We start from the raw sequence: 20973 nt of genomic DNA on the forward strand, positions 1-20973 counted from the left end.
TCATACGAAATTAATGCATGCTGGTCCCCAGCTATTATTGAGCACAGTACGCCTCCGATATTGGCCTCTTGGAGGCAGAAACGTAGCCAGGGAAATTTGTCATCAGTGTATTCGGTGCTACCGAACAAAACCAGCGGCCATTCAGCAGTTTATGGCTGAGTTGCCATCGGTCAGAGTCGCACCAACCAGGCCATTTCTAACGACAGGATTGGATTATTTCGGACCTATTTATGTGAGAGCGGGTTATCGGAAAGCAACAGTGAAAGCGTATGCAGCAGTCTTCGTGTGTTTCTCTACAAAGGCTACACATTTGGAGCTTGTTACTGATCTCTCCACAGCTCGCTTCATTCAGGCTCTACGACGATTCATTTCGAGACGAGGGAAATGTGCCAACATCTACTCGGATAATGGCACCAACTTTGTAGGTGCCAAGAACCAGATGAAGGAACTGTTGACAAAATTGAGAACCAAGGAACATCACGACATGGTGGCTAAGGAATGCACGGATAACGGAATGCAGTGGCACTTCATCCCACCCGGAGCACCACACTTCGGCGGCCTGTGGGAGGCTGCGGTACGGTCGGCGAAGCTTCATCTACTGAAGGTACTCGGAGATTCAACCACATCCTACGAAGATATGACAACACTATTGGCCCAAGTAGAATGTTGCTTGAACTCCAGGCCTTTGACTCAGCTTTCTGATGATCCTGGAGATCTTCAGCCTTTGACTCCGGGACATTTTTGGTGGGCTCGTCCCTCCATGCTTTACCTGACGAGGACTACACCCACATTAAACTCGGTAGATTCAGCCAATGGGAAATAGTACAGCGACGCCTTCAAGACTTCTGGAAGCAATGGAGGACCGAGTACTTGACCGAAGGCCGAAGCAAGTGGTGGAAGGCACCTGTAGGAGTGAACGTCGGTCGTCTTGTAGTAATACGAGATGATAATCTACCACCCATTCGATGGAGAATGGGACGAATCATCGAGATACTCCCAGGATCGGATGGCATTGTTAGGGTGGTTTCTCTCAAGACAGCCAATGGAATTATACAGAGACCTGTTCAAAAAATCTGTTTGCTGCCAGTCACAGAAACGGATGAAACCCAAATTGAAGAGGATATGCTGAAACTCCGGTCGCTTCAGGGAGGGCAGGATGTTGGTGAGTGAAATGGCCAATCGAGAAACCCCTCAACTTGATGTATCGTCATCATCGCATGACAGCAATGCAACAACGATTGCTACCAACAAAATCAGTATATATACTGGTATCATTCTATTGTTCACACACACACACACCTTTTGGAATACTGAAATCAGTTAGAGAAATCGAGAGTTTTTTTGTATTATTTATTAATAAATTTATTATTAATGTATTAATTATTTAATAAAGTTATGAATTTGTTGTGAAGTGATTTCTTTTAAAACCGCGCTTTTACTCGTGTACTGAAAATATCCACGATCTAACGGATACGCAAGGACTGCGTTGGAGTTCAACCCACATTTCGGCAGGGTATCCAACCGAATCGGCAGGACTGCATCGGCGATTAACGCTAATACTTTGGCGGGGCATCATCCAAACGGAATCCAGTCGGCAACCCCATCCAGCTATCGAACAGTCGGCTTTCGCGAATTTATGTGAAAAAGAAGGGATGATTTTGTAGAATTTCATTCTCATTTCCACTACTCTCGCATGTGAAAATGCAAAAATGGCGTATCCTAGCAATAACAAAACAAACAACCCCCGCTCCACAAACCGTAATCCCCTTCTTATTAAAGTGATGATGTTGCTTCACCTGTTACACATTGATATAAGCGCCTTGGTCCAGCCCAAGCTCAACGTTTATGAACGGATTGATGAAAACCCTCAGCCAAGAATTTTCGTACAGTTTTTTGATCAGAGACAAATACATGGTAGTGGTAAGTATTTTATTTAACCAACAAACTATGTTGCATAAACTTGCAAAACTTTTTCGTGTAAACTAATCATTATCAATAAAAACCGTTTCTTCAATAAAATGGTTAATTTCAAAGTATATTTTTACCGGCAAAGAAATTTTCATTACCGAATAACCGGTTATTGAAATTTTGGCACGGTAATGCAATCCCTAGTGCCGGACGAATTGTCTTGATTCACTGCCATCGACATCGGTGAACCATCAACATTCGAAGCTTGAATTTCAAACGAGGTGCTTGTCTGACTGCACGAATGCAGCTACGCAATTCTCTAAAATAGGCCACAGTATGAACTAATATCATTTCTTAATCTACCAACATGAGCCTTCCAACTTAATGTAGAGTCGAATAATAATCCGAGGTATTTGAAGGTATCGACTTTTTCAATTGTTGTTGTACCAACTCTCAGCTCAGAATGACTAGCAACTCTCATGCGCGGTGTATGAAATATCCTCTAAGGGGGGGCTGCCATACAAATGAAACGCAAATTTCTACATTACTCGAGGATTAATCAAGCAAATGAAACGAAATTTGGCATATGAAGGTTTTAGGGTGCAATATTTATTTATTTATTTATTTATAATACCAACAGGCCTTTACATATATGCCCTAATGATATATTAACCTCAATCTAAAAATTAAAGTTATGCTTATTGTCTAAGAACGCTGACGAAGTTTTTTTATAACAAGAACGAGATAAGTGGAAACTTCTTCTTGAATGGCGTTAACGTTCCCTGTGGAACTTTTGCCGTTTCAACGTATTTACTAATTAGGGTCATTTGCTAATACTAAGTTCAGATTTCTAAAGCCAAATAACAAGCCTTGAATGTATTCCGAGGGGCAAGCTCTTGAATACGCGTGACCACAGTGCAAGTCAAAGGAAATTTCTTCCCGAACCCGAACACCCGGCATGATAATGTGAGACGCTAACCACTCGGCCACGGGTGCACGAGGTAAGTGGAAATCGAATGATAAAAAATAATAGCAGGTTGTGTCCAAGATACGACCGCATTGTTGACGTAGAACTACGCAGTTATTTTATATAAGTCGCTTGTTAATATTATTTTATAATGCTGTGAAATTTTAGAAATAACTGTTTAGTAGAATAGTTTGATCACCCTGATTTTTGACGTTGGATTACGTCTTTTGGGAACATATTGGGGTACAAATTGTAAATCGAGAATCGAGCACATCGCGAAAATTGTCCAATTTCTAACGCTTATTGCTCAGTCATTTCATGATGGATTGATGAAATTTTTGCGTCAATCGATTTCGGCACTCCATAACAATTTTTTATTTTGAATAAAATAATATATATCATTAAACTAACTATCAAACAATTGAAAAATCTCAACCCCTATTATAACGGAAATACCCACTTCTGATTGGTCGAAATTGACGACACATGCGGCGGTTCCCTAACAGAGTCATCAAAACCAAGCTGCCTAGGGGAAATCGGCATTGCAAATACATGAAAGTAGGGAGAGCTTTTGCTCCCGCCGAGATGTGTTCCCAAACAGAGACATCAAAACCAAGCTGCCTGATGGAAATCGGCATTGCAAATACATGAAAGTCAGGGGCATTTTTATATTACAAGTAAGAAGAGTGACACGATTAATTCTAGCAAATAAAATTTAAATTTGGAACTTTAATGTTGGTTGCTTCGTGAAACTCCATATCAATGTCCGATCGTGTATTGTGAAAAAATTAGCACAAGGGTAGGTGTAAAACTGTATACGATAGCCGTTGTGTTAACCCTTTCCCGTACAACATAGTGTCTCACTACATATAGTGCATATAGTATTATGTGTACATATAGCATTAGGTATTGTTAGTCCAATTAAAATTCACATTGGGTTGAATAAACAATCAGAAAGTAAAAATTATAAAAGAAAATTATAATTATATATATTTTCGCTATATTAAAGTAACATGTTTTTACTGATAATAAAAATTGATAATTGTGTTCGGTATTAATAATTATCTTATATTACATTGGTGATTTTTTTTCTTTATTTCATCAATACATATCACAAGAGGCATCTCGTCTAGGATTATAGAGGCCGGTTCTCATCATATCTCGTTCCACTTCGGTATCCTTTATCTGATACGCACCATCCAACGACTGTTTATCATCCTTCTGTCATAATCACCCGTTAAACACTGGTGGAATGAACAAATACCCAACAACCAAACAAAACGGCCCTTTTCAGGTCCACCTATTCATTATCAAAGAGTTTAACGATGTAATTATCCAAAATCAACAGATAACCTAACGGAATCCTACGTCAATTATGCGGTCGTGTCTCGGACACAACCCTCCTGTGACTTTTTTATTGTAGAATCAGTTGACGATAATTGATTGATGATTTATTCTTGCCCTCGCAGAACAATACACTAGTTGTTTGTATGTCGCAATTTGTTTCATGTCAATGCATTGAAAATTTACCTCGAACGCTATTTCGGTGACCTTTTTCGCAATTGACATAGATTCAGATACAGTCGATTCCCGCACTATTTTTGCGTAAGAGTTTTGAAACACGCATTTGCACACATGAATGTCCATATTTCGATGGCTTGAAGCGACTAAATATACACACACTTATCTCCGTTCTGTCTCCTTTCTGTTAATATTGCCGGTCTAGAGTAGCTTAGCTGTCATCCTTGGTGGAGAGAGTTTTGCTACCGCCACGCGGAACTAAACCACAGACCAAATTCCCGAACATTTATTTTGTAATGTAATGTAATGGCGTCAGATTGATGCAATGATTGCAATGCCAGAGACATCAGCGAATGGATAACTTGGTGGAGTGCACAGCTCAACCCGAAACGAAGGCATGTGATGACACAAAACAAGGAAGAACAAGCGATGTTCATTACTTTGAAAACAGAACGAGACTGAAAGTTTGCCTCAGCGAGATCCACTGTTTACATTCTAGGCAAATATTCCCCTTCGTTCTTCTTCCTTTCCTTTGTTCACGGAGACTTTAAATCTTACGATTTCCCCTTCGTTGCTCGTCGATAAGTTGCTCGTTATTGACAGCTCTGTTCGGGAAAGCACACAAATCAGTAGAACAAATGTATGGGAAAATGGAAACGTTTATAGTTTTCATGAATTTTAACCATTTACACACTAGAGGATTGTGATGTATAGAATATCAAACAAATATTAGGAATTTACCATTCGTTTGGTATGTAAATCGTCAAAATCCGTTCGCGGCAAAAATAGTTATTAACGTTAACTTTATTTCATAAAAACGTGACCTGTTTTCTGATTTGGCACCCTTAATGAAAGACGTAGTTCTACGTCAAAAACATCGGTTGAGCACTCGACACATACTCGCTACGGGCTCATTATACCCGTAATTTGTGCGGGAGTGGTGGGGACAAATAAATGTGTAGTAGCGCAGGTTTCTATAGCGAATGTTGAAGTTTAACATTTGTAGAAGTTCGGAACATTCGATGTTTGTTAGAATTAGATCCGTAGTTAGGCAGACTCGAGGAGTAAATTACTCATTCCAGTGTAAATTACGCAAAGCAAAACGGACAAACTTACGTTGAATCCTTTCGATGTGCTGGATACCGTTTTGATAGTATGGTGACCAAACTATGCAGGCATACTCGAGAATCGAGCGAACCAAGGTACAATAAAGAGCCATAATGCAATATATGTCCTTAAACTGTTTCGTGACGCGAAAGATGAAACCAAGAGGTCTAGAAACTTTGGCGGTGATGTAAGATAGATGATCCTTGAATGTTAATTTGCTATCAAGAATGACACCGAGATCTTTGATTGTGACAACGCGGTTCAAAATAACATTGCGTAGTTTATATGAATAGATGACAGGCGAACGTTTCCTCGAGAAGGATATGATTGAACATTTTTCTGGATTTAAAACCATTCTATTGCTGTCACACCATTCAGCGAAAATATCGAGCTGCTGTTGTAAGTGCACTGCGTCATTAATGCAATACACAGGGCAGAATAACTTTTAATCATCGGCATAAGCGAGTTTGTGGCACTCCGAACAAAAGTTAACGTCGTTTAAGTAGAGAAGAAAAATGTAAGGACCAAGATGGCTTCCTTGAGGTACGCCCGATGTAACTCGGAACGGAGAAGACACAGTATCACCGATTTTCACTGACATCACACGGTATGAACGTAACCAGTTCAAAAAGTTGCCGTGGAATCCAATACGTCGAAGTTTTGCGATTGCAATTTCATGATTTATTTTGTCGAACGCTGCTGAAAAGTTTGTGTAAATAGCATCAATTTGTTGTCGTGACTGAAGAGAGCGAGCGATGAATGAGGTGTACAGTACCAGATTTGTAGAAGTAAATGGTTTAGGAACGAAACCATGTTGTTGATTTGAGATGTAACTACTACAAGCATGAGAGATGTAGTCCAATACTATGAGTTCGAATAGTTTGGAAACCGAACAAAAGCTAGCGATTCCTCTATAATTCCTGACATCTTTCCTGCAGCCTTTTTTGTATACTGGAAAAACGAATGAATTTTTCCATGCCTTAGGAATGGAATGGAAAGGAATGGAAAATACTTTCCACTGGACAATGATCGGTTAAACAGCAAACTCAACGGTGACGATAGACTATCAGAGCACTTTTTCAACACAATGGACGGGCTAATGCTTGTAGGGGCGTAGACAGATGGCAGACAAGGAACATCCCTGTGTGCTTTGTAGACTTGATCGTGTGCGGCATTTAGAATTTTTCTTCAAAGTGAATCTTTTTTCTCTACGAAGACGCTTTAGATGGTAATTTGTCCATGGAGGATGAGAAGGGTCCTTGATTGTATTTTTAGGGACAAACTGATCAATTGCATAAAGTAGTACATGCGACATGGACATTGTTGCTTGTTCAATGTCGCAGTTGTTCAGTATGTCACTCCAGTTTTTTTTCCCAAAATATATTTTTTATTAAGGCACATGTGGCGTTAGCCTGACGGGGCCGGGAGTCCAATATTTTGACAATTTTTGTCTTACAACTATGTTAGTAATATGTAACCGATTACTCGCGGTTGGCTCGAGGTTAGTATTACAAGTGTTCTCATAATTGGTATGTTGCAGTCTTCGATGCTCTGTACGTGTGCCCGACACGGGATACTTCCTATTGGGATGCAGCTGACCATTAATCAGCAACGCCCCCCTAGTCTGTACCCCATATCTAGCGTGGTGCGTCTTTCTCGACTCGAGGAATCCAGGATAGAATGGTCACTAGCCGGCGCAATCATCAGCTCGTGTAGAGTTGTCATGTACAACCTTTGGCTCTTGTTGAATGATCAGTGGACTGCACAACCTTCGGCCCGTGCATCTGTAAAGAGTGTGTGTATGTATTGCCGCGACTAAGTAAAAGTTTATCGATCGGATAGGAGGGATATGAAACAGGGACACAACGAAGGAAACATCATTAAACGTTGACATCGGCGTTTCTGAGGAACAGGTATAGATGAAGCAGAAGATCAGGATCCCGGCTACCTAAGATATCCCGGACGGGGATATCCGATTGTCTGTTTTGTGCTCTCAGTGCTCTAGAGAGCTGAGAGCGAGCAGCATGGAACCGGATACACGACCAGACAACATGCTCGATGTCGTGGTAGCCATCGCCACAATCACAAAGATTGTTTGCTGCGAGCCCAATGCGATAGAGATGCGCGTTCAGGTTGTAGTGATTGGACATAAGCCGAGATATCACGCGAATGAAATCACGACCTACATTCAATCCCTTGAACCATGCACTCGTCGAGACCTTAGGGATAATCGTGTGTAACCAACGACCGAACTCATCTTCACTCCACATGCGCTGCCAACTAACGAGTGTGTCCTGACGAGGAATGTGAAAAAATTCATTATAGGTAATTTGCCTTTCAAAAAGTGTGCCTTCTGAAGCGCCCACCTTAGCTAGTGAGTCCGCTTTCTCATTCCCCGGAATCGAGCAATGAGAGGGAACCCATGCTAAGGTAATCTTGAATAATTTTTCGACCAAAACACTCAATAGATGTCTTATTCTTGTTAGGAAATAAGATGAGCGTTTATCAACTTTCATTGAGCGGATTGCCTCTATTGAGCTGAGACTGTCTGAAAAAATAAAATAATGGTCGATGGGCAGTGTTTCAATGATCCCCAGTGCGTAGTATATCGCACCCATTTCTGCGACATACACGGAACAAGGATCTTTGAGTTTGAAAGAGGCACTGGAATTTCCATTGAAGATGCCGAAGCCAGTGGACCCGTTTATGTATGAACCGTCAGTAAAGAACATTTTATCAGATCCAACTTTCCCATATTTTTCCGAAAATATCGACGGAATAACATTGGAGCGTAGGTGATCTGGTATTCCATGGATTTTTTGTCGCATGTACAGATCAAAAATGACAGAGGAATTGCAAAAGTATGGGAAGCAAACTTGGTTGGAGATGCCTGGTGAAGGGTGCTCGTCGTGAGTAAGGTACTTATGGTATAAAGACATAAAACTTGACTGAGGAGTCAGTTGGAGTAGATTTTCGAAGTTATCAATCATTCATGATCTTGCAACGAATGAGAAATCTGTAGGATAATTCTGTGAACCGAAGAGTAAGCGGGGGTACTCCTGCCAAAACTTCGAGACTCATCGTATGTGTCGAATGCAAACACCCCATGGCTATACGCAAGCAACGATATTGTATTCTCTCCAGCTTGAGAATATGAATCCTGGCAGCTAATCGGAAGCAAAAACTGCCATATTCTAACACTGACAATATCGTTGTTTTGTACAACTGAATGAGGTCTCCTGGATGGGCACCCCACCATGTTCCGGTTATTGTTTGGAGAAAATTGATTCTTTGCAGGCATTTCTGTTTCAAATACGCAATGTGTCTCCCCCAGGTACATTTAGAATCAAAATATACACCCAGGTATTTGACAAACATAGAGTGTTGGATCGTTTTGCCGGATAGGTAAAGCTGGAATTGGGCGGGTTCGTGCTTCCTAGAAAAAACGACCATTTCAGTTTTCTCCGTAGAGAATTCGATACCCAGCTTGAGGGCCCACGTGAACAGATTGTTCAGGGTATCTTGCAACGACTTTTGCAGAGCGACGGGATTAATACCAGTGATGGAAATAACTCCATCGTCTGCAAGTTGTCTCAGCGTGCAGTCTCTAATTAGACAATCATCCATATCATTGACGTAAAAACTGTACAAGAGGGGGCTTAGGCAGGAGCCTTGCGGTAGGCCCATAAAACTGTAACGAGAAGATTTTGAGTTGCCATGAGAGAAATTCATGTGTTTTTCTGACAGTAAATTGTACAGGAAATTATTCAGAATTGGTGAAAGTCCATGATTATGAAGCTCTCTCTGAGAGAATTTCCATGGAAACTGAATCAAATGCCCCTTTGATATCGAGAAAAACGGAAGCCATTTGTTCTTTGCGAGCAAATGCGATTTGGATTTCAGAAGATAGCAGCGCGAGACAATCATTCGTCCCTTTACCTCGGCGGAAGCCAAACTGCGTATTTGACAGCAAATTGTTCGTTTCGACCCACTTGTCTAAACGAAGTAGAATCATTTTCTCTAACAATTTGCGAATACAGGATAACATTGCAATCGGCCTATACGAGTTGTGATCGCAAGCCGGCTTGTTGGGTTTTCGTATGGCTATCACTCTCACTTGTCTCCAGTCATGCGGGACAATATTCAGCTCCAGAAACTTGTTGAACAAGTTCAGCAAACGCTGTTTTGCCAAGTCGGGAAGATTCTTCAACAAGTTAAATTTAATCTTGTCCGACCCCGGAGCTGAATTGTTACATGAGAGGAGGGCAATTGAGAATTCTACCATCGAAAAATTCTCATAATCGCATTGGAGCGGAATATCGCGTACGACGCTTTGTGCAGGAACAGAATCGGGACAAACCTTCCTTGCAAATTTGAAAATCCAACGGTCAGAGTATTCCTCGCTTTCATTGGTATGGTTCCAGCCACGCATTCTCCTAGCCGTATTCCAAAGAGTACTCATAGCGGTCTCCCTTGACAAACCATTGACGAATTTCCGCCAATATCCACGCTTTTTTGCTTTAATCAGACCTTTTAGTTTGGCTTCTAGAGCTTGGTACTTTCGAAACCATTCCACTAATCCAGTTTTCCTGAATTTTTTGAAAGCGGATGATTTTTCAAGGTAGACCTTTGAACACTCCCTGTCCCACCAAAGTGATGGAGGACGACATCGGAAAGTGGTAGCCGGTACACGTTTCTTTTGAGCTTGAAGTGCGCTATCGTAAATCAAACTTGATATAAAATTATACTCTTCAAGGGGAGGAAGTTGATGCATCGAAATGATTGCTTCAGATATTAATTCTGCAAATTTTCTCCAGTCAATATTCTTCGTGAGGTCATACGCAATATCAACTGACTCACTAGATTTTGATTCATTGGCGATCGATAAAATTATTGGTAGGTGATCACTACCGTGGGGATCTTGGATTACCTTCCATGTGCAATCCAGGGATAATGAAGAAGAGCAGAGAGATATGTCTAGCATGCTTGCCCGTGCAGGAGGGTTGGCTATCCTAGTTGCTTCCCCAGTATTTAAAACTGTCATGTTGAAGTTGTCGCACAGATCATAAATCAACGTGGCACGGTTGTCATCGTAGAGTGACCCCCATGCTGTTCCATGGGAGTTGAAGTCACCTAAGATTAACCGCGGCTCCGGCAATGCCTCGATAATATCAAAGAACTGATGGCGGCCTACCGTAGTCCTGGGAGGAATATATATCGAAGCAATGCAGAGTTCTTTGCCATTGATTTGTATCTGGCAAGCGACAACTTCAATGCCTGTAATCAATGGGATAGTGACTCTATAGAAGGAGTGACGTTTTTTGATCCCCAATAGTACGCCACCAAACGAGTCGTTACGATCTAGGCGAATAATGTTGAAATCGTGAAAATTCAGTTCGTCGGCTGAACAAAGCCATGTTTCACAGAGAGAAAATAGATCACAGTTAGAACTGTGAACTAAAAATTTAAATTGGTCTAGTTTAAGGATGATGCTTCTGCAATTCCACTGTATGACAGTGGTCAAATCCTTGACCTCTTGTGCTGAATTAGGCATCGAGGGAAATGAACGCTGCTAAAAAGCCACATTTTTCTTTCAAAAATGTTCTCACAACCGGAAGCAAACATAATACTATGCTTTTAAGAGGATCATTAATATTTAAAGCATTTAAAATGTTATCCACAAGGTCTGAAAGCGCAAGCAGGCCAGGTAGTGGCTGTTGCTTCGACCGCGAAAATGGAACAGACGTGTTCGTTGTTGTTCCAGAAAGTGCTGAGGACCCCTGGTTGGTAGCATGACCACGTAAACCGGGAGGTACTTGCTTCGGCCTATTCTCAGCACGTTCAGTTCGAGGCTTCATTCCAACTTGGGAAGTTTCGGTATTCTTTCTGGGGAGTGATGGAAAAGAAGTAATTCTCCAGTTAATAGTTGAGAAGAAACGATTCATCAGTGAGAAATTCGATTTATGATAGTTATAATATGTGGATTCGATGATGTCTGTAAAGACGGGCGGCGACGATTCAAGTAATGAAACCAGAAGCGGTGGATGATGACACAATTTCACTACAGTAGAGGGAGCTGAAGTAACTATGGTGTTGAGGGCTATCTCTAGATTTACGAAGCATAGATCGAGAATACGGAAACCAAATTTGGCATGCGGAGGTTTTAGGAGACAAGAAACGTTTCTTAAGAGGATTGACACTCCTCCCTCTCAATACAGGGAGGGGGTGGGGGTGCGCTGAAAAACTCGAGAACTAATCAAGGAAATGGAATCAAACTTGGCATATAGAGGTTTTAGGGATCGATAAACGTTTCAATGGAGCTTCGACACTCCTACCTTCTCTCTACGGGGAGGCTGCCATACAAACATGACAATTGAAAATTTTCGAAAAACTGGAAAATGGGAAAATTCGAAAAATTCAATTCGCATGTGTTCTACAATTACATATTGACAAGCGTTGTTAGTCCATTTGGTGTTTGCGGTAACGAAATTGATCTTCGTTCGAAAGTGGAAATGGATTTTAATGTGATAAAACGCACTCGTATATCATCTTCTATCTATATAAATAAAAATGGATCGCCGAATGTGTTGATAAGAGCAAAACTCGAGAAAGGAATTTAACGATTTAGGGCTGTCTTCATTCTATCATATTTTCCGTATCAAACATTTATTCCATGTAAGAAACATATTATTTGCATATGGATGAAAAATCTTGCACGAGAATTGTGTCTGAAAATAATCTGATATTACAGGGTTTTCCAACTTTAAATTCCGAAAGTAAATTGAAATAAAACACATTCGAATTCATTAGAATTCGAATTTCGATGAAACTTTTATTTCAAATTAAAGTTTGGTTTATGCCATCATGTGTGAAATACAACATCATTCAAATGTCCACCTAGGGCTGCCTCGCACACCTTGATCCGGAACAGGTAATTTTCGATGACTTTTCGGCACATATAGGGCGGTATCTCGGTCATAACTTCACGAATGTTGTCTTTCAAATGTTCAAGAGTTTGCGGAGAGTTGGCATAGACACGGTATTTCGCATAACCCCACAAAAAAAAATCTAGCGGGTTCAAATCGCATGATCTGGAATTTTGTAGTAAAAGGTAAATTCAACGGGGTCGATTAGAAGATCAATCAATAAACAGTTCTGCGATTGGACCCATGAACTTGCGCTTGATAAGAAAACGTGAATGTTTGAAGGTATTGATAACAAAAATAAATTTTGGGCGGAACGAAGTTTGCCGGGTCAGCTAGTGGTATATATAATAACATATAGCGTAAGAACGACTCTGCGTAATATGCATTTGAAAACTCTTAAAAAAACGTTACACTTTTCGTAAGGTGACCCTCCATTAGAGTGACAAAAAAACAGGAAGTGGGTTATATCTATGGTATAACCGCAAGGGTGACGTAGGACTTTCGTTGATTTAGAGATCATTTGTATGAAGTTGAATCTGAATTCATTCTGAATGAATGAATATTTGGAGAACTTCGAAAACGAGAGCGTTACGTTGGAGGCACAAGGTTTTATGCATCCAATATTGGATACGGAAATATCCTACTGATGGGGAAGAATAATCTTCAGAAGCTATCCTGTTGATTGCGATTGATTGAAAAATCACAAAACCTAATGTATTTGGTCACAGTGTTACATGGATAGAAAACATTAAAATAAACTCTTTCACATGAATGTATTTCTAAATTCCTAGAGGAACTGGCAGATAATTTTCCGGATCTTTCTCGATCCAAACGGAAAGAATTCCGTACGTGTATGTGTGTGTGTAGCGGCTGCTTCGAGATCTTCCCGGGGAACCGTTTGTAGCATCACTCTTCCTCCTGATGGATTCCCTTCTGGCCTAAGGTGCGCAAACAGGCTCTTGGTGACACCGTTCATCCGCGCTTTCATGATAAACGAAGAGCTTCACCACAACAGCGACAACATGCTCCAATCGCTGTTCAATTAGAACTGAGTGGATTTCCGAGCGGCGCTCGCTTATATACCGATTGGTGATTTCAATAGCCTGTTTTGAGAACAATTTTAAGGCTATTGAAACAAGTTTTTGGATCAAAAAGTAACAAGTATAGAACGCGTAGACATTTTATCTTTCGAATGAAGTGTTTATCATACCATTTCGTTCAGTTGTTTAGGAGCTATTAACACTCAAAATCTCGGTCTTCGGCGTAACGCTTTCGTTTTCGAAACTTTGATTTTACACCCCGGTATAGAAATGAAAGACGTAGTCCTACGTCAAAAATGACCTGTGCAAAGGAAGGACAATTTGTACCGTCGAGACGTGTTTCTTCTATGGGCGATTGAGGTGCGAAGGTGAAGAATAAACGAATCATTGACAGGACATTTCCGTTGAGTCAATGTGCTAGAAATCCGCCACTCGCGTGATAGCTAGCTACTAAGATAAATAGAATTAAATTGTCACGTTCAACATTCGTTGTTAGCGAACAGTTTTCATTCGGATGGTATCCTCTGATAAACTTTACTAGAGCTTCATTGATTGCGCTTTCGTTCGTGAGGTGCGCATTGGAGGAAAATTTGATTGTCTTTCTCGTGATTAGAGTTGTGTCAAATGCAGACAGTAGAATGAAGACTCACGAAGCCCGAATAGGACACCATATCGTTGCCAGGGTTATGTTTCGGGGGTTAAACACCCTTCTTTGACGGTCATGGTCGCAAACACCCACTAACTAAAATAATAATTTAACCTGAAGGGTTTTTTCACGTTTCACTTCAGAGTCCGGTCGATTGTTCGTGTGGGGCCAAAATCAATTCGGCCAGCTTGGGCTGGGTTCTACCGACATTTGCCAGAAGCCATCCTGTGTCCGCACCATGAAAAGACTCCAACAGCGTGTGAAGGAAGCACGGTTCGGAGGCAACGGCTACAGCCTAATCTTGACTGGTAAGTTATCTTGAAGATAAAATACATTTTTGATTGTGATTTCTACTAATCGACATTAACTTTCTCCCTTTCAGAGGAGGGAAAAATATTCTACAGCGGCAAAAATGTGTATCCGTTCAACGCAAAAGTCGCCTCCATAATGGAATCCGAAACGCTGAGAAAATGCTCGACAAGCAACAGCGAATTCACGCCCATCCCTGTCGAACTGAAGGAATTTTCCGAATGTTTGGAGAAAGAGGACGAAGTCGTGGTGGATATTGCCACCGGATTCTGTCACTTCATCTCCCGGACAAGTGCCGGCAATTGCTTCGGTTGGGGTCACAACAGCCATCAGCAGCTGGGAGGAGTGGATTCGTTGAAAATCCTTACCAAACCCGATCGGTTGGGCGTCGAGGAACGCATCGATCTGGTCGAATGTGGCAACTATTGCAGTTTGATGGTGTCCGCCACAAATAAGCTCTACCTATCGGGTAAGTTTCAGAGAATTTCCATCCCCGTCATCAAAGAGCTGAGTTCGATCGAGCTCCCGGCAAAGGTGCTGGCCGCTCAAATCACACCAAACGATCTTGTCTATCTCCTGCTGGACGATAACCAAGTCTATCGAAGCACACGAGTTCAAAACATTGAGGAGCTCGAATTCAAACGCCTCGAATTGCTGGACCAGCTGCTCGAAGCGGACGAATGGGTAACCCAGATCGCACCGGCGGACAATTTCACCTCGTTTCTAACGAACAAAGGTCGTCTGCTAACAACCTACGATGACGATATTCCCTTCACACCCTCGGATCACTTCCGAGAGCTGACCAAATTCAGGGACTTTGTGGTGGCCAATGTGGCCAGCGGGTTGGAGCACTCACTGGTGCAGGCTTTCCCCAAGAAAGCTTGCACTCCAGCGATTGAGGTAGACTTCACGGAGGCCGTGGAAAGCATCGAGGCTGCGATTAATAGCGCCGAGCAGAATATTCGCAACGGAACGCCGATGCCAGTGCACGGAAGCGAGGAGTTTATACGGCAGGAGAAGCGACGACTTCGCCAGGAGCGAATCGTTAGAGAGCTCTCGAAGGATGAATGTATTCAAATTGTCACAGACGCGCCGGATATTCGGTTCATTGACAACGGTATCGAAATAACGACGACAACGTTGGCACCATCCGAGCGGGAGAATGCCGACGCGAAAGACGCCCTCGGGGAACAGTTGATGAACGAGAAAAATCAGCGACTCGATCCACGTTATGCACCGCACCGAGAAATCATGCGAGATCATTTGAAGCATCAAAAACCTCCCACGCCCAATATCAGTCAGCTAATTGATTACAGTGATGATGAGGACGGCAGCATCTCCTCGCAGTCCACTTTCGAGGACGAGGGGGACGATGTTACCGAACCATACATCACTGCCACCGCGGAGAATGGGAAATCGAATGGTAAAAGCGATTCGAACAACAATCAAGACGAAGATCGAAAGCTGAGCGTCGATAGCAAGGCAAGCACCAAATCAAACGGTAAAATGAAAAAGTTTCTCAAGGACCTCAAAGCGAAAAGCATGGATGTGAGCTGCCGGAATGCGGGAACCGTTTTGAACGATGGTAACGTTTTGTGTAAACTCAAAGGCAAAGTCAATGTTCTCATGTTCCCCCACATTTGCAGATAACCATTTCTCCAAAAGCGACGACGACATTCGAGCGCGGGAGAAAAACTCCAAGATGTGTAGCTTAATGTGAACCGAGCTCTTTCACCTCAGCGTAGCGAATCACAATTTTGAAACCTCAAAGGAAAATAAATAACATTGAACATCTCTTGGATTTTCTTTCATGGCCCTTACACAATTCAACCCAACTTTATGTAAATCTGCAAGATGTACTCTACCTTTTGACGTTCTCTTTAGATGGAACCGGAAATTTTCACTCACGCACTGATATTTCACAAGCAATTACGAATTTTGAAAACGGAAACACTACGAACCCGTTAAACGTTTGCACAACAGCACTATGTAAACAAACCGATCGAAGCCGCAAAGTTGTTTACGACGCCCGTAGCGTAGTCAGCAGGGGTTAGACATCAATTGAATATAGGCTACCCAAAATCAAAATCAATATGGCGTCATTTGTTTACCAACATACCATTTGCGAGGATTGAAATCGTTGAAATCACGGAAATTGCGCTGCTTTATTTCTAACTGCATAAGCGATTTTCATATTTCGGTTTCACATGGAGGTGTTCACATTCAATATGGAGTTTAAAGTTAGCCACTATTTGACTATATAGCCGGACCGAATTGTAAACAACAGTAATTGTCAGAACCAAAATTTCAGTAAACCGCAGCAATATTGGGTACACTGGCAATATGAGGGATTTGACGTTTTAGTCATACCCCTGGTAGTCAGCTGATACATATGACATTTCTCGAAGCACCAGTGCTACCAAAACATTGGAAATGTTACGTCGTTTTAACAACGTAAAGGGTCTCCGAGCAGAAAAGTGATTGCAATTTTTTTTCGCAGATGTCGCTAGCTGAACTCTGATATTTATATTTATTTTGATATTGTTTTGATATTTATTTCAATAAATATGAACAAATAATATACTGGGCAATTAAATTTAAATTTCATGAGCTTAGAAAAGTTAATTGACGTGATAAACCGTTGATTAAGAGAATAATGGGCTGTCCACAAACCACGTGGACAAAAAAGTACGATTCATGACACCCCCCTCCCCTCCGTGGATAAGCGTGGACATTTCTTATACCCCTCCCCACTTTATCCACGTGGACATTCCTATTTTTTATAGAAAAAAATCGATTTTTTTCTAATTGTTTTTTTTTTTGGAAAACCAAGAAAGTTGTAGGGTTGTATCCGAACCATGACCACATAGTTGACGTAGGATTACGTTACGATATTTGTTGTATATTGATTTTGAATATCTTCGAACAAGATAAGATTCTAGATTCGAACAACATCATCGTGAAATAATCGTGGCGAGATTGTGTTACTTGTTATGTTTCAGGGGTATAGATTGCGATACGTTAAGGAGGAGGGAGGTCCAACATCCATATTTTCTGGCGTTGTGCAATTTTTGAACAAAGCCATAATATCAATCTATTCACTATTCTTTTCTTTCTTCAATATTACCCGGTAAGTTATTTGTATCACTCCGAATTCCATTTATGTTGTCTACAGTTTGCTTCTGTGCATGAAAAAAAAATACCTTAACTGTGCCTTAATGCGTATACATTCAGCATCTCGAAATTATTCAGTCATTTCGTTATGATTTTACGAAATGGTCTGCAGTTAATTACTCTCGTTTGTGTGAAGCTCCCGTTTTATCAGCATCCCAAGATCAGAAAAGTCGCAAATTAACTCAACTCCTGATCACACTTTCTTAAAGCTTACGCTTGTCGAATTTTCACAAATGCAACAGTAAGTGTATTTGATAGTTTCGACCACATGTTTGTCGAGCTGTATGTATTGAAATTTATGGACTGATTGTTTGTAAGAAGCTCATAACAGAAACGTCAGACCTCATGTCTCCTCGACAATCTGGCAAGCAATTTTGGAGTTTGACAGGGATGTGCTGTTCCTGACATAGAAGAAGACCTTTTGCGGGTGAGGGCTGACTTTGAGAATAGATAAAGGTTTATGTCGATTATCCCAAGAATTTTCCATTCAAAATTGTTGTAAATTATAAGACCTTTCCATCGCCCATCACGATTTTTTACAAAAACGTTTTTAACGTTTATAGAACGAGTCGCAGATAAAGATGTGATTCATTGAGTTTATTTCGGTCAAAAAATGTGGGACCCATACGCCGTAGCAATTTGCTAGCTGCACCAGATGCTCAGGGACGGTGGTTTTTGGATATTTGTAGTGAAACTGTTAATTGATCTGTCGTGTACCGAATATTATTCTCAACGGATACTCGATTTGATTGACATCAATGGCGGCACGAACTTTCCGGTCCAACCCATAGAAAAGTATTTAATAAATTACCACATTTCAATAAAGATCAATAAAGAGCTTCGCTGCTAGTAACCCTTTTTCAAAGATACGAGCCGTGCACGTTTAAAAGAATTTGTTGTTCGTGTTCCAATTTTGCAAAACCTTTGAAGTTCTGAAGAGATAGAATGGAAGTGATTTTTGTATCATGAACGGAAACTGGAACAAAGCCTGCATCGAAGAAAACAATGTGGGCCATTATTTATCTTCATCCTGACGGAATAAATTATCCTTTGCTAACAATGAAAATAAATCGATCACTCACAATTTATGTGTATTAGTTTCAGATCAGTAGGATATTTCCGTATCCAATATTGGATGCATAAAACCTTGTGCCTCCAACGTAACGCTCTCGTTTTCGAAGTTCTCCAAATATTCATTCATTCAGAATGAATTCAGATTCAACTTCATACAAATGATCTCTAAATCAACGATAGTCCTACGTTACCCTTGCGGTTATACCATAGATATAACCCACTTCCTGTTTTTAATTTGTTGGTTTATCATTTCGGATGTTATTTGCTAATATGTCGAAATTTCATAAATAACTCTTTAGTAGAAAATTCCCTGAAAAGGTTTAATGGCTTGCAATGCCAGATGCACTTCAAGTGAAATATTCGCTAGCGTTCACAGCTCGAGGGGAAACATAAAACACAAAACGAGCAGAATGAGCGACCTTTGTTGTTTCGGGCACATAAAGATTTTTTGAATTTTCCTCATAGGAGATGCAATACTTATACGCTAGCGACAGCTTACTTACTATATAAGGGAGTTTACTTCGCAGACATTCCCTTTTCGCAATCCTTCTTCGTTGTTTTTATTTTATCAGCTGCATAAGTTGCTCGTTATTGACATGTCTGTTCGGGAAAGCACACAAATGTATGGAAAAATGGGAATGCTTCTGTGTGAGGCAAGACGTGCCATCTCATATTCTACCATATATTATATGCCGTCTCAAGCTCGATCAATTATCACAACCGCAGCTCTCGTCAGAGAGAGTCAAACAGCCAACAAGGTAAGACGTGCATTCGTGATCCGGGTGCAATGGGTGATTCTCAGCGGCGGAACCAAGTTACACAGCTTCCAATTTTCATCAATTTAAACTACATACAGACTATGGGATTGTAATGTATAACATATCAAACAAATCTTAGAAAATTTCCGATTCCATTGGTATGCACTTCTGTTTTCTGATTTGGCACCCTTAATGTAAGACGTAGTCCTACGTCAAAAGAATCCGACAGGGGTTCGGAACGAAAAGAGAAAGCGAATTTTAATGCGTTGCGTGATTGAGCTAGGTTTCTCGCGTTATTGAGTATACGATATTTGGTGCAATAACACATAGTGCGAAAACCTTGAATAAAATGAAGGCTAACAAACACGACATACACTACCCCGGCAGTGACGTGCAAGATATTTATTTAAATCTAAAATTAGTGGGTTATATCTATGATATAACCGCAAGGTTCACGTGGAACTACCTTAGCTGAGCAATCATTCGTTTGTATTGATTAAATTCTTGATTGAATGAAACAGTTTCCAAATTCAATTGAGTTCAATATATTTGCTCTGTGAGTGAAAAAAATGAACAAATGCCGTGTAAAGTCAATTCATTTATTGTGATTGATTGTTCTTCGTTACAAGAAAATTTAATGACGGACCTTTTACGTTTGGTATGATGACTAGAACAAAATATATGTACGGAAGAATTATCAAACGTTTGATGAACCAGCCTAAGGCTGAAAATCTTTCCAATAAAGACAAAAAAAAATTATCAAACGATTATTTTATTTTACATTTCCCTCTGAAGTTTACATCCCAAAAGTGTACATACTTCTCGAATCTCGAATTTGCTTGAAACTGGGAAGTTCATTCGCTTCTAGTGGCTGCACCATTTTCCCAGGTTCCTAAGTTTAGAAGATCATGTTAGGACAGACATATTCCACTCTGCACAAAGGCAAGCGAGGACAAAAGTACTCGCAGTTTGCATTTATTTGCAGAGCCGATTTCCCCAGAAACCTCGGTTTTGAAGTCTGTGTTAGGGAAACACATTTCAATCGGAACAAAAATACCCCCGATTTGTATGAATTCGCAATGCCGATTTCCCCACGCTTCATGGATTTGAAGTCTGTGTTAGGGAAACACATTCCAGTCGGAACAAAAATACCCCCGACTTGCATGAATTTGAAATACCGATTTCTCCAGGCACCTTGGTTTAGAAATCACTATTAGGGAACACATTTCGGTGGGAACAAAAGCTCCCCCTACTTTCGTGTGTTCTTTTTCTTCTTTTTGGCTTTAAGAGGGTTTAAACTTTTCAGTTCACTCGCCTCTAGGCTCTTTCGTGTGCTTGCAATGCCGATTTCGCTGCTTGGTTTTAAAGTCTGTGTTAGGGAACATTTTTCGATGAGAACAAAAGTCCCCCTACTTTCATGTATTTGCAATGCCGATTTCCCCAAGGCTGCTTGGTTTTGATGGCTGTGTTAGGGAAACCGTAAATCGGGCCAATCAAAACGATGCAGTTAGGGCGTTTAGATAACGCCTAATATTTTACAGTT

The 20973-nt window shown here is 40.9% G+C and overlaps 2 protein-coding genes across 2 annotated transcripts in view; one reads left to right on the forward strand and one right to left on the reverse strand.

Moving 5' to 3' along the window:
• LOC129764513 (X-linked retinitis pigmentosa GTPase regulator) overlaps positions 1–16206 on the forward strand; it is a 28912-nt gene extending 12706 nt beyond the window's left edge. Inside the window, exons 2-4 of the mRNA XM_055763670.1 lie at positions 14259–14423; positions 14498–16009; positions 16071–16206. Of these exons, the coding sequence (XP_055619645.1) occupies positions 14259–14423; positions 14498–16009; positions 16071–16144 (1751 nt within the window). The 3' untranslated portion in view covers positions 16145–16206. The remainder of the gene's footprint in view (positions 1–14258; positions 14424–14497; positions 16010–16070) is intronic.
• LOC129764514 (HIV Tat-specific factor 1 homolog) overlaps positions 1–16552 on the reverse strand; it is a 214582-nt gene extending 198030 nt beyond the window's left edge. Inside the window, exon 1 of the mRNA XM_055763671.1 lies at positions 16290–16552. The gene's annotated coding sequence lies outside the window, so the exon portion shown is untranslated. The remainder of the gene's footprint in view (positions 1–16289) is intronic.
• Between the last annotated feature and the right edge of the window lie 4421 nt (positions 16553–20973).

Source organism: Toxorhynchites rutilus, chromosome 2, assembly GCF_029784135.1.
Source record: "Toxorhynchites rutilus septentrionalis strain SRP chromosome 2, ASM2978413v1, whole genome shotgun sequence".
NCBI classification, from domain to species: Eukaryota; Metazoa; Arthropoda; class Insecta; order Diptera; family Culicidae; genus Toxorhynchites; species Toxorhynchites rutilus.